The 12,172-nt window shown below is 43.5% G+C and overlaps 1 protein-coding gene across 1 annotated transcript in view; it reads left to right on the top strand.

The window, feature by feature from the left end:
• The window catches only part of Ext1 (exostosin glycosyltransferase 1), a 272,026-nt gene extending 261,409 nt beyond the window's left edge, over positions 1 to 10,617 (top strand). The window contains exons 9-11 of the mRNA XM_048457107.3: positions 2,785 to 2,945; positions 5,283 to 5,454; positions 10,059 to 10,617. Coding sequence (XP_048313064.1) covers positions 2,785 to 2,945; positions 5,283 to 5,454; positions 10,059 to 10,244 — 519 coding nt within the window. The 3' untranslated portion in view covers positions 10,245 to 10,617. The remainder of the gene's footprint in view (positions 1 to 2,784; positions 2,946 to 5,282; positions 5,455 to 10,058) is intronic.
• Positions 10,618 to 12,172: the final 1,555 nt, after the last annotated feature.

Below are 12,172 nucleotides of genomic sequence, written 5' to 3'. Positions count from 1 at the left end.
CTCTCTCTCTATCTCTTTCTCCCCCTCTCTCTCTCAGACACACACACACACACACACACACACACACACACACACACTCTGGTCAAGAGTTCTTAGCTTGAATAAATGTCTCACTGAAGCACTAAGGGTAGATTTTTAACTGCGCCCTTTAAAGGGCATTAGATATAGTTGGTTTGTCATTATTTACATTTATATGAGCTGCTGCAAAACCTCAAAAGAAAACAGATGTTGATTTTTAAGAGAAGGGGGTCTTGCGTTGACCTTTGCCTTCTTTGATGTGTTAATGATCTGAATGAAAGCAGTGTTATCAGAAGAATCACAGTCTTATCAGAATTTACTTTTGAGTTCCTTTGAAACAACTTGAAACAGCCCTGAGAGAGTAAGAAATTCATGCAACAAAAACACTCCCATTGTGTTCTATACCAATTGCTAACACATGTGTCTCTTATCAAAGAATAATGGGAAACCCCAAAGAGTGCTGACAGTCAAGTAGATTCTTTATCAGGAGGCTGCAGAATATACCATCCCATCAGTTGGCACCATTAGTTTTGAGCGCTGGGGATGGTGTAGGTTATCATGACCTGATCTCGGGTTTCTGGCAAGTACTTTCTATCCCCAAATGTCTTAACTTTCACAATAATGTTTTGTGATGCCTGTTCTATCACTTCCCTCCCAGTTCCTGGAAGGTTTGGTTTGGGGTAAAGGCCATGTTAAGTCTGTATTAATTTACTTATCTATCTATCTATCTATCTATCTATCTATCTATCTATCTATCTATCTATCATCTGTCTATCTATTCTCTCTCTCTATTCTCTCTCTTAGAGGAGATGCAAAGTATTATGCAAAGAGAAGCAGAGATTATTGTAGGATAGCATGAGACATTCTCAAGGCTGAGTGGAAAAGGCCTAAAGACACCATTGTCGAGAAAAATGTTCTCACAGTGAGAGTGGACAGTAGCCAAGAGGGAACCTTGTACTGACCTGTATGCTTGCATAGGCCGTATCCTACTTAGGGTTTCTGGAAGAGACCATTTCCTGGGACATGTTTTCCTGTCCAGGTGATTGACAGATCCATTTGGATTAGTTCTTAAAGAAGGGGGTAATGGTTTGTCTCTATTCTTTTCCGGAAAGCCTCTGAATAGACAGTAGCCCACTGATCCCTAGAACAGTTCAGAATGTCCTATTTCTTTTCAGGGTCAGAGATAGGATTCCAATCCCGTTCATTGGACCAGTAATCTGTGTCCCTAAGCTTTAGTTCTTGGTTTTCCACACTGTTGATTGTGAGGAGGGACCCATCCCATTAGCCTTTAAACCTGAACCTAACCTGGGTAGTTTTTTTTTCAGTAACTGGGTGGCCCTTCTTTGTGTGATTATATTGTATCGTCACCTTCATTAGTTCATGAAATTCTATTATTTTCACACTTTGACCATTTTGAATATTTAGTGGGTCATTTTGACCATGTTGGATGGCAGGACCAGGACATACCACTGGCATTCAGTCCCCCAGCCATTACCGCAGCCAAGGACTTGAAATATTTGTAGAATTTAAAATTTCTTTCACTACTTACCAAGAAGAGATAGGCCGGGGTTGCAAGGTGAATTGATTGTAGCATGTGTTTGAGATAACTTGCTCCCAACAGTGTGGCAGACAATAGAAGCTAAGAGAGGCTAGGATACACACTGGTTGTGAAAGGAGAGTGTCTGAGTTCAAGTCTGGGCCCTGTCATTTACTAGTGCAAGCAAATTCCTTGGTCCTCCATGTATCTTAGTTTAAACTTTGATGAACTGAAGAATATCTAAGTACCTACCTCACAGGGTTGTTGTAAAGACAATCTGAGTTACTGTGTAAACCTTTATACCATAAGCGTTACATGATCACAAACGTATTATTTACTTTTTTTTTTTCCTAAATGTGGATGATCTTAAGGGAACCTACAGATTTTAAAAGAGATATCTTGATAGCTCTGGGTGCTAGCTTAGACTGGGTTCAGAAGTACCTGCTTTGGCTTCCTAGGAACAATAGGGAGTCACTCTCCTGGCTTTTCTTTAAAATAATCTTGTGGGGTTTTTTGTTTTTGTTTTTAACTTAGCCTTGTCCCTACTTTTTCTCGGTGACTTCACAGTGGCTGCCATTATAGTTTTACCTAGCATCCTGCACGGTCCCCCCTTTTTCTCAGTGACTTCACCGTGGCTGTCATGCTGGTTTTACCTAGTATCTTGTGTCTTCAGACCTGACGTACCTGCTGTATGCCCTTCGTGATGTCTTCTCTAAGTGACTGTTGAAAGTTATGCTCTTTATGAAAACTTTTCCGTAATGAAAACGCTCCAATTTTAGTCACTTGGGCTTTGCTCTGTGCTAGTTATGATGCGTGGTGTATTTCAGTCCCTGGATGTGCACAGGGAATCTGTTCTCATTTACAAAACAGATGCTGCTGCGCTTCCTGTGAATCAATGGTCACGTGTGCCTTTGGGGTTGGGGAGAGGAAAGCAGCCACTTTTTTTTTTTTTTTTTTTTAGCATGAACATACTAGGATTTCTAAAGGGACAAGTCAGCAATTCCCCCACCCCCATACCAATCTTAAATTTCTTTCATAGGACTTTTTTAAAAAAAAATGTATAATTACAGGGCAAAATGTCAAGCAGTCAGTTTAATTTGCTGATGAATATGGGGAATTAATGTTTTGAAACAGTCGTGGGATCTCGCATTATGAATTAGCAGGGGGAGGTGATGTTGACATTTGTTCGCGGGGCTGATTGCTTGTTTGGCTCTGACTTTGCTTCGCAGGTGGATTTTGCCTTCACCGTGTGGCAGAGCTTTCCCGAGAGGATTGTGGGGTATCCTGCACGCAGCCATTTCTGGGATAACTCTAAGGAGCGGTGGGGATACACATCCAAGTGGACGAACGACTACTCCATGGTGTTGACAGGAGCTGCTATTTACCACAAGTGAGGAGCGGGGGGTTCTCATGGAAACGCACTGTATTCGTTTCCGACAACTGCATTAATAGGACTTAGGCCAGATTTAGTTAATGACTTTAATGAAAATTAGCCAGTGTCCATCCTTGATTTTTGTTGAAGAAGCAGATGTGTGCTATGAAGCTTCTTGACTTACTGTATCTCTAGACGTTAAGGCAGAGTGTCATTTTCAGTTGAGTCAAGGGATAAAGATACACTCAGAGCTAGGTTGGGTAGCTGGATATTAAGAATGGATACCTAAGCATCCTGTTCTATGTGATTTCGGTTCACTGTTGAGTAAAACAGAAAAATTCCCTGACATTGCAGGGCTCATAATCTGAAGAGCAGAGAAACATAGATACTATGGGGAAATGAGAGACAGCAAGAAAACAACACTGATGAAGAATCAAGTAGCAGGAGTGACAGAGATGGGGCACGTGGGAGAGTGGTCAGGGTGATCTCCGTCACAGAGATGGGGCAGGATGGAGAGTGGTCAGGGTGATCTCCATCACAGAGATGAGGCAGTATGGAGAATGGTCAGGGTGATCTCCATCACAGAGATGGGGCAGGATGGAGAATGGTCAGGGTGATCTCCATCACAGAGATGGGGCAGGATGGAGAATGGTCAGGATGATCTCCATCACAGAGATGGGGCATGTTGGAGAGTAGTCTACATTACAGAGATGGGACGTGCCCAGAAACAAGCAGAAGCAAGAGAATGTTAACCAAGGCTGTGGTAACATTGAGAATAGCAAAAAATTAACACCCAGAGCAGACAGTGGAGAAACATGGAGAAGAGGTGTGTGATTGGTGCCAAGGTGCAGCAGGTGAGCAGGTTCAGGAAGCCTGAAAAGCCCAGATAGAAGTTGATGTTCCCTCTAGTGAATAGGTCGGTGCATGGCCTTGAACAGAGCAGACTTCAGGGCTATGTCCCTAGTACCCACTCTGGATAATGTAATGAGAATAGGCAGTAAGAATGTGAAAGAGGAAGGAAGACCTTTTAGGAAGAAGTTGGCCATATATATATATGTTTATATAAGGGGTGATTTATATTGAGATGTATATGGAGCCAGGGACTGAACAATGCTATAAATAGTGACCACACAGTAGGGATATTTTGAAGCTGATTCAGCATAGTGACCTAATCAGAATGTAATGACCACCAAATTTTCTGACTTGAGATCCAGAAGGATAGAGTGCCATCAACAGAGAGAATACTACAGATAGAGCAACTCTTTTTAAATGGAAATCTTGCCCCGGGTATGCTACAACACCCAACAGCTATGTCATAGGCAGAGATATAAAATGGGTAATATTTAAATTTGGTCCTTAAAACCAGTAGGTAAGGTCAGATTGCCAGATGAGTGAACCTAGAATTAGCTTTTCCACTTTCCCACTGAATCATTAATGGAAATCCCTCGTATATTATCCCAATGAGGAAAATGCTCCAACCCTACCTTAGATTTTAAAATAGAGGATCGAGGCTCTTCTCATCTCGGAGATAAGTCTGGAACATTGGGCTGAGTAAATCTTGATCTCAGGGCTTCCCCTCTTCCTGCCACCTTTACATAAGTGAATCTGAGTCATTCAAGCACTCTGTCTGTCCTATTTGTAAGTAAATGATCTCCCCATCACTTTTCTGTGGCAAAACACCCAGCAAAAGCCACTTGACAAAGCAAGTTTGTGTTGGCTCACAGTTTGCGAACAGTGCATCCTGGTGCAGGAGGTCCCGGCCGCAGGAGCGGGAGGCATCTCTAGTTAGGAGGCAGAGAGAGATGAATGCTGGTGCTCAGTGCACGTTCTTATCTTTGCTCAGTCTTGATCCCCAGCCCGTGGATAGTGCTGTCCACATTCAAGGAGCCCCTTTCCCGCTGTTTTCAGCCTTTCTGGAAATATTCTTGTAGGCACACCCCCAGCGGTGTGTTTCCATGGTGACTCGAAATGGCACCAGACTGGCCCCGAGGATGGCCGTCTTCATTGTCGTTACAGTGTTGTAGCGTTCAACTTCCCTTTCCAGCTGGCCACACCTCATAACGAGGTTTTGATTGGCAAGCAAGATCTGCGTCTCTGTGGATCTCTGTGCCTTGGTTCCTCATCTGTAAAATAAGGATCATAATATAATAACATCTGCCTCATAGATTTCTTATTCAGGTTAGATGAGGCATTTCTGGTTAAGGGCTTGGGAATGTGGTTTGGCCTGTAGTGAGTGCTGTGGAAGGGATAGCATTCAGTAACATGCTCAGAGTTTCAGAGAGTGACGGCATTTAAAGTCTACCTGTCATCATGTAATGCTGTCTCCCCTAAACGGCTTTCCCTTGTCGTTTACAGATATTATCACTACCTGTACACCCATTACCTGCCAGCCAGCCTGAAGAACATGGTAGACCAACTGGCCAACTGTGAGGACATTCTCATGAATTTCCTGGTGTCTGCTGTGACAAAATTGCCTCCAATCAAAGTGACCCAGAAGAAGCAGTATAAGGAGACAATGATGGGGCAGGTAAGACCGAAGAACTTTCTTCCCAAGGCCACATGGCTGTGTATTCCTCCACTTTATCTAGGAACACAAAAATAAGCCGCATCTGAAAGCCCTGAAGGAAGGAGTGATTGGCACTTGGATAATTAAGAATATAAAGCTCTTACGTAGCCTGTAGTGTGACATGACAGTGACATGGTCTTAGAGTTGTCTAGTCCCTTTGGGCTAGTATAACAAAACTACATACAGTTGAGGCTTAAGTCACAAACATTTATTACAATCTTGTAAAACCTGGGAATTCCAAAATTGAGGTGTCAGCAGTCCTAATACCCCTAGAGAAGCCACACCCAAATTTATAGGTGGCTGTCTGCTTGCCATGTCCCCGTGTGGTAGAAGCCTCTCTGGTGTCAACCCATTCTTGAGGAGTTTGCCTTCTTGAACCAGACTCCTCCAGATGCCCCCACTTAACTGATCATCATATGCTGGATCAGACACCAGTGTTTTCCGGAAAGACGTAACATGCAGTCCGCAGCAGAGTTAAATGTCTCCAAAGAATTTATATCAGTTTACTGTGGATGCCTGCAGGATAGCAAGCAACCCTCTTAACAGTCTTTCCGGCCATTGGTCTTCAGTTGAGCAAATATCATAGTGAAATTCTAGAAGTCACTCTGTCAATTTTTAGTTCTAGAATCTGCACATATAAGCTCTGGGCAGGTCACCTTCTGAAATTCTCATGGCTCATCTTTAAAATGAAATGGTTAAAATCTTTTTCATGAAATTGATGCAGTTGTTAAAGTACAGCCCAATGTCTTCTTGGGTCATAAACTTTCTTGATAGAGATACCTTAATGGAAAAATCACCCAAGTCCCCCCATTTATAGGCAGAAAAACTGGGACTAGACAATTGAACTTTTTGCTCCAAGTACCCCAAGATGTTGGAGACAGAACTGAGAACGAAATCCTCGTCTCTCACCCACTGTGATTCTCCAATACCCCAGTTGCAAGTGTCAGGCCTTCTCTGGCAGAGCCAATGCTACATGTAATAAATGACATGTAGCTGGGGCTGGCACACAGGTGGTAGAGTGCCTACTTCGACTAAGGAGGCCGAGTTCCATACCCAGTACCATATAAACTGGATATGGTAGTCCACACTTAGAATCCCAGCACTTGGGAGGTGGGGACACGATCGGAAGTCATTCTTGACTACAGAGTGAATGTGAGCTACAAAGCAAGACCCTGCCTCTAAATAAATAAATAAAATAAATAAATAGATGGATAAGTAAGTAGGTGAAGAGGTGGGGGTAGAGCAGGTAAAGGTAATTCCCACCAAGACTGCAGACCTGAGTTCCCTCCGTGAACCTACATTATGGGAGGGATAAAAAAAACCAACTCCCACAACATCCTTCTGACCTCCATACACACGCTGTGGCAAGTACATGCTCCAGGACTCCACCCCATGCCCCCCTAACACACAAATAAGTAAAAAAAATAGGTGTGACTTTTAAAAATAAATGAAAAGCTGAAATCCAGTTATTAGTTCTAACCAGGCTAAATCATGGCGCACCAAGCACGATTCAAATCAATTCTCAATGTGAATGTCGCGGGGCATAGTGGCTCCTGCCTGTTAGCTCAGCGGGAGACAGAGACGGAAGTTCTAGGACATGAGGGTTCTAGGCCAGCCCCAGCTACAGAGTGCTCAAAGCACAGGAGAGTATATCTTCAAAAATAAACAAAACAAAACATATGTCACCTCCGCCAAAATCGAGCATGATTGTGTCAATTCAGTGGTTCGAGGTTTGTAATGGGCGCCGGCTTTAAATCTAAATTTTGCAAAGGGAACTTTAGCAAGCTCTTATGGCACCTTTCTTGTCTGGGTTTTTCCTAATTCAATCAGTGTAGCAAGGGAGAAAAAAAAAACAGTATTAGCAGGATTTTCAGTTATATTGGTTGTCCTTCAGTGTTTACTGAGAACACACACGTCCCGACAGTATTAGAAGTACTGGTTATGGAGAAATACCCCTTCTTTCTGAGCAAAGACCTGCCCTCCTTTAACTACTGAAATAACAGGCAGGGGCATTTGCAAGAATTTCCAATCATTAAGACCAAAACACTTGGAATCCAAGCAGCGTGCATTGCCGACTGCGAACCCAGATGTTTTGTCGCAGAACACACTAGCTCACAGAGTCGTAACGTTCTGTTCATACTGTTTGCTCCGAGACGGCTTGAGACCCCTCTGAAGCTGTGCACTCATCCAAGGTGGACTGCTGCTAGCATGTGGCATCTTAGCCGTGGCTTCTGTGACCTTTCCGTACATTTGCCTGGTGGTGCTTAGTGCGCATCTCCAGTAGCATATTTTAGAGACAGTTCTAAACCGAATGCTCCGTCTGTTTCCCTGTACTCAGGTAGTGTAGTATATTCGAGCCCTTCTTTCTGCCATGCTCATGATTTTATAATGTTTGTGTCTTTGGAACAAATGAGCATTGTGTTTGAGCTGATGCTGTTATTAGACTGGAAACTTTTTTTTGTTTTGTTTTGCTTTGTTTTTAGTATTTGTTGGTTGCATTGGAATCAATCAAAATGAGTTAAAGTTCTTGACAGTTTTTCCGTTTGCATATGTGCACATTCGCCCGACTTGGGACTGGCCCTTTGGAGTGAGTGAACCAATCCGCAATGGCCACAAGTGCCATTAACTTTAGAACAATGATGCTCAGCCTTCCTGATGCTGCGGCCCATTAATACAATTCCCCGGATTGTGGCAACCCACAGCCAGAAAGTTATTTGTTCCGGCTTTATAACTGTAATTTGCTACTGTTAGGAATCATTATGTAAATATCTGTGTTTTCCAGTGATCTTAGGCAGCCCCTGTGAAGGGGTCATGCGACGTCCCCCCAAAGGGATCGCAACACACATGTAGGGAAATACTGCCTTAAAGACTGTCTCCTCTATCGGGAACTCAGTTATCTTAATTCTTTGTCTTTCTGGGACTGGCAAAGGTGATTTCTCCCAGCATAGATGCTAGAAACCAGAACCTGCTTCTGTCTAGCCTCCAGCCGATAACTGCAGCTCCCCCGGACCGGCTGTGACTTGGGGAGCCCCTCCACCTTGTTGCTGGGAGGCTCCGAAGTGCTTCCTGGAAGCACTTCACAAGCCGTGTTTTCATACCCCGCTGCTCAGAGCTAACTTGACATTTGTATTTACCACGTTGTTTTCAAGCATGTTGATACTTGTGATTCTAAAGTGACTCTGAGTGCTTCTTTCTCTAGAAGGCACTTTTCATTAAAGTGTGTTTCTAAATACACATACACACGCATGCACACACACACACACACACACACACACTAAACAGTTGCTTATTTATTTTTATGGTGTGTGTGTGTATGTATGTGTTTTATTCCATAATTGAACAACTTTTTTCTTTGTTCACGAAACTTACTTGTCAAATCAAATCTTTAGTTGTTCCCTTTAAATTTTCAGCACATCATTTGGGATTTTCTCTTAGTCAGTACCAATCACTTATGTGGTCTAAATATATGTGTCCAACTTTAGGGGCAACATAATTAAAAAGATGGTAGCCATTTTTTTTTTAACTTCAATAACTTTTTTCTGAGTGTGCACCTGTTGTTTAGAACAATCATCTTAAGGGTTTAGTGGCATTGAAAAGACAATTGTTAGGTTATGAGCAGAATTTTAGGATTTTCATGTTCAGTCATGCTTTTGTAGGCATAGACACTGTTGTGTCGCTGGATCTGAGACCCTCTCATTCCTCAGGGGTCATCTCAGTCGAGAAGTCTATAAGGGAGCGTGGGTTCTTGTGTGCGGTACAGCACTAGCCCTGAGTCCAGTGTGAGAGCTTCATTTTGTTATTCAGTTAGACCTACGTCTTCTTAATAAGCCATTCGACAGGAATTTAGGAAAGGTTGAAAGTTAGATGCATAGGAGTGAACCCAGAGTGGGACTTAGATCAATTCATGTCTCCATATCAACCATGTTAACAGCGGGATTTAGAGAGCTGGAGAGATGTCTCCGCCATTGAGACTACTGCTTCCCTTGGACAGGAGGTCAGTTCCGGCATCTATGTCAGATGACTTAGATAGAGCCTTGTGTCACTCTATCTCCACGGCATCTCATGCTGTGTTCTGGCTTCCAAGGGCACCCATACACACACCCACATGTACTTAGATACATAGTCTCACACATGCAATAAAAATAAGTTTGTGGTTAAAGAAGTTTTATGGAAGGATTCAGAAAACTATCGTAGAAACAGTGAGTTCATTGTGAGCCTACCGTCCAGTTCCAGAGGAAAAAAGGAATGTGTTGTTTAGTGACCATAGTAGTTGAGGGTTCGTTGGTGAAGGTCCATCATTCATTCATGTGGGCATTAGTCGGCTCAGAAAGCTTCAGAGGATTAGGTATGTTTGGACATTGGTGGAGTTGCCACATCTCAAGACCACTTCAGTCAAAGGTAAGTCAGTGTGCCCGAGTCGTGCCTTCTGCCGGCTCTGCGGATGAACAAGCGTGGCAACCAGGCCCCACATTCTGCTGCTGGTCTGTACGGAGATCCAGCCTCTGGTGCCTGCACCGCACTGTGTCCTCTCTCACGGGCTCCCTTGTTTGTCTTCCTCTCCACAGACTTCCCGGGCTTCCCGCTGGGCTGACCCTGACCACTTTGCCCAGCGACAGAGCTGCATGAACACGTTTGCCAGCTGGTTTGGCTACATGCCGCTGATCCACTCTCAGATGAGGCTAGACCCGGTCCTCTTTAAAGACCAGGTCTCCATTCTGAGGAAGAAATACAGAGACATTGAACGGCTTTGAGGGATCCCACTGCGTGGGGGAGGGGAAGAAGATGGGACTGAGTCCAGCTGCTCTCTCTTCCCAGTGCAGATCCGTTCATCGAGGGAGCCAGACTGTGCCAAGTATCAAAAAAATTAAAAAAAAAAAAAACAAACCTTAGATGAACACAATGACAAGAGTAACAAAGGCCAATGAGAACTCAGCTGGAATCCTGGCCCCTGGGACTGCACCAGACGGCTCCATTCACCTCACTGGCTTCTGTGTCCCACGACTAGGTTGTGTACAGTTTAATTATGGAACATTAAATAATTATTTTTGAAATGATTGCTATGCAGGTTTAAACTTTTTTAATGATCAAAACTATTAAAAACCAGAGTTCTTTCTTTAATCAAAATTGTGTTGGTTGTGAATGTTTCCAAGCTGCTGCCCCCTTCGCTCCGGACATCCACTGCCACGGGTCCCCCAGTCTTTCATGCAGTGACAGACACAGATGTCATGGGAGCACAGTCAGCAATCGGACATAGTGTCAGTGGAGGACTGGGCATACACTAAGACGGGTTCCTAGTCTAATTTTACCAGTGCAAATTGTTTTTTCAGTTTAGATGCTCAGATCCCCCTTGGTCTCTAAAATATTGCTGCATGAGAGAAAGTATTGACTCCAGGTAGACAGTCCTAACTAAAAGCTTTTTGTCAGAGATGCTGTAAAGTATGATAATCTTTTTACGTGGGAGTGGGGTGGGGATTAGTACTAAGCAAACCCTAGTAGATTTCAGAATTGCACAAGGCATCAAACAACCCACCAGCATGTTTGTGATGGAAATAGTTCTCCCACAGCTGAAACCAATACTTCCTAGTGGTTGACATGTATGGTCAACCACTCACCCAGATATCAGATGATCTGGGGGAACCCTATGCTTTAGAGGCTGGGGGCGGGGGATGAGTTCATATCATTTATAAGACAAGCAAGCGGTTTAATGTTTGTGAAAAAGTCAAGTTGCAAAATCTGTTGAGGAAAAAAAAAGCGATTGTGTGTAACTCCACATCATTTAACAGGAGGATGCTGGGAAGTCACTGAGGGTGTGGCTTGCCATGGAACTCTTACCCCAGTTTTGGTTAGGCGTTGTTTTAAGCAAAAATTTGGCAATCAAACTAATCAGAAACAAATGTGTGAAGACTTCTTTGGATTTTGAAACATGGAAGGAAATTTAGTTGTGTTTCTTGTTAAAAAAAAAAATACTTTGACCCCCACAAACGCAGTCTTAAGTGTGTGACGGTAGAGCATTAAGAACACACACGCATACAATACCACAAAGCAGCTCCCCACGAAACATGGAGGCTTCTGGCATTGAATGTCTGCTTCTCCTTGAAAGAGCCCAAAGAGGATGAGGTGTAACTAGATAATTAGGGAACTACAGAGTAATCCACGGGCTCTTTAGTTTCATTTTCCTCCGTGAACCCTCAAACATTTCATGCATTCACTTCCAATTTCTTCTTAGAAACGTTCATCCAAGCTATGCATCTGGCCACGGTCAGTACACACCAGGTAAATCCAGTGACCTCAAATTCATCCTTTCTTTGTAGACATCTGGGAGAGAAAGGAACCAGCCTATTATCTTGGAGGCGGTGCTGTACACTGGAATGGATGTAGGTGTTTGCTGAGGTCCTGCGCAGTGACTCCATTGCCTGCGCAGCCGCAGAGCAGGGACCAGAGCCATTTTCTGAGCAGTGCATTGGCTCGGAAGTTCACTCAGAGGGAATTTTTCTGCAACTTTGTGGCCCACAAACACCTCTGTACACATCTCTCTCATTCAGTGTGACCCATCCTTAGCCTTCTTTCAAACATGGGGCATCCCTTAAGAAGATGTGGCATATCTTTAAGTATTTCTCCATATATAATTCAGAGGTTCACAGTGCTTATATATATTGTGTCTGTCAATGAAATGCTCCCC

The sequence above is a fragment of the Myodes glareolus genome, chromosome 19, assembly GCF_982192425.1.
Source record: "Myodes glareolus chromosome 19, mMyoGla1.1, whole genome shotgun sequence".
Lineage (NCBI taxonomy): Eukaryota > Metazoa > Chordata > Mammalia > Rodentia > Cricetidae > Myodes > Myodes glareolus.
Note: the sequence above shows the minus strand (reverse complement) of the source record. Positions and strands in the feature narration are given on the sequence as shown.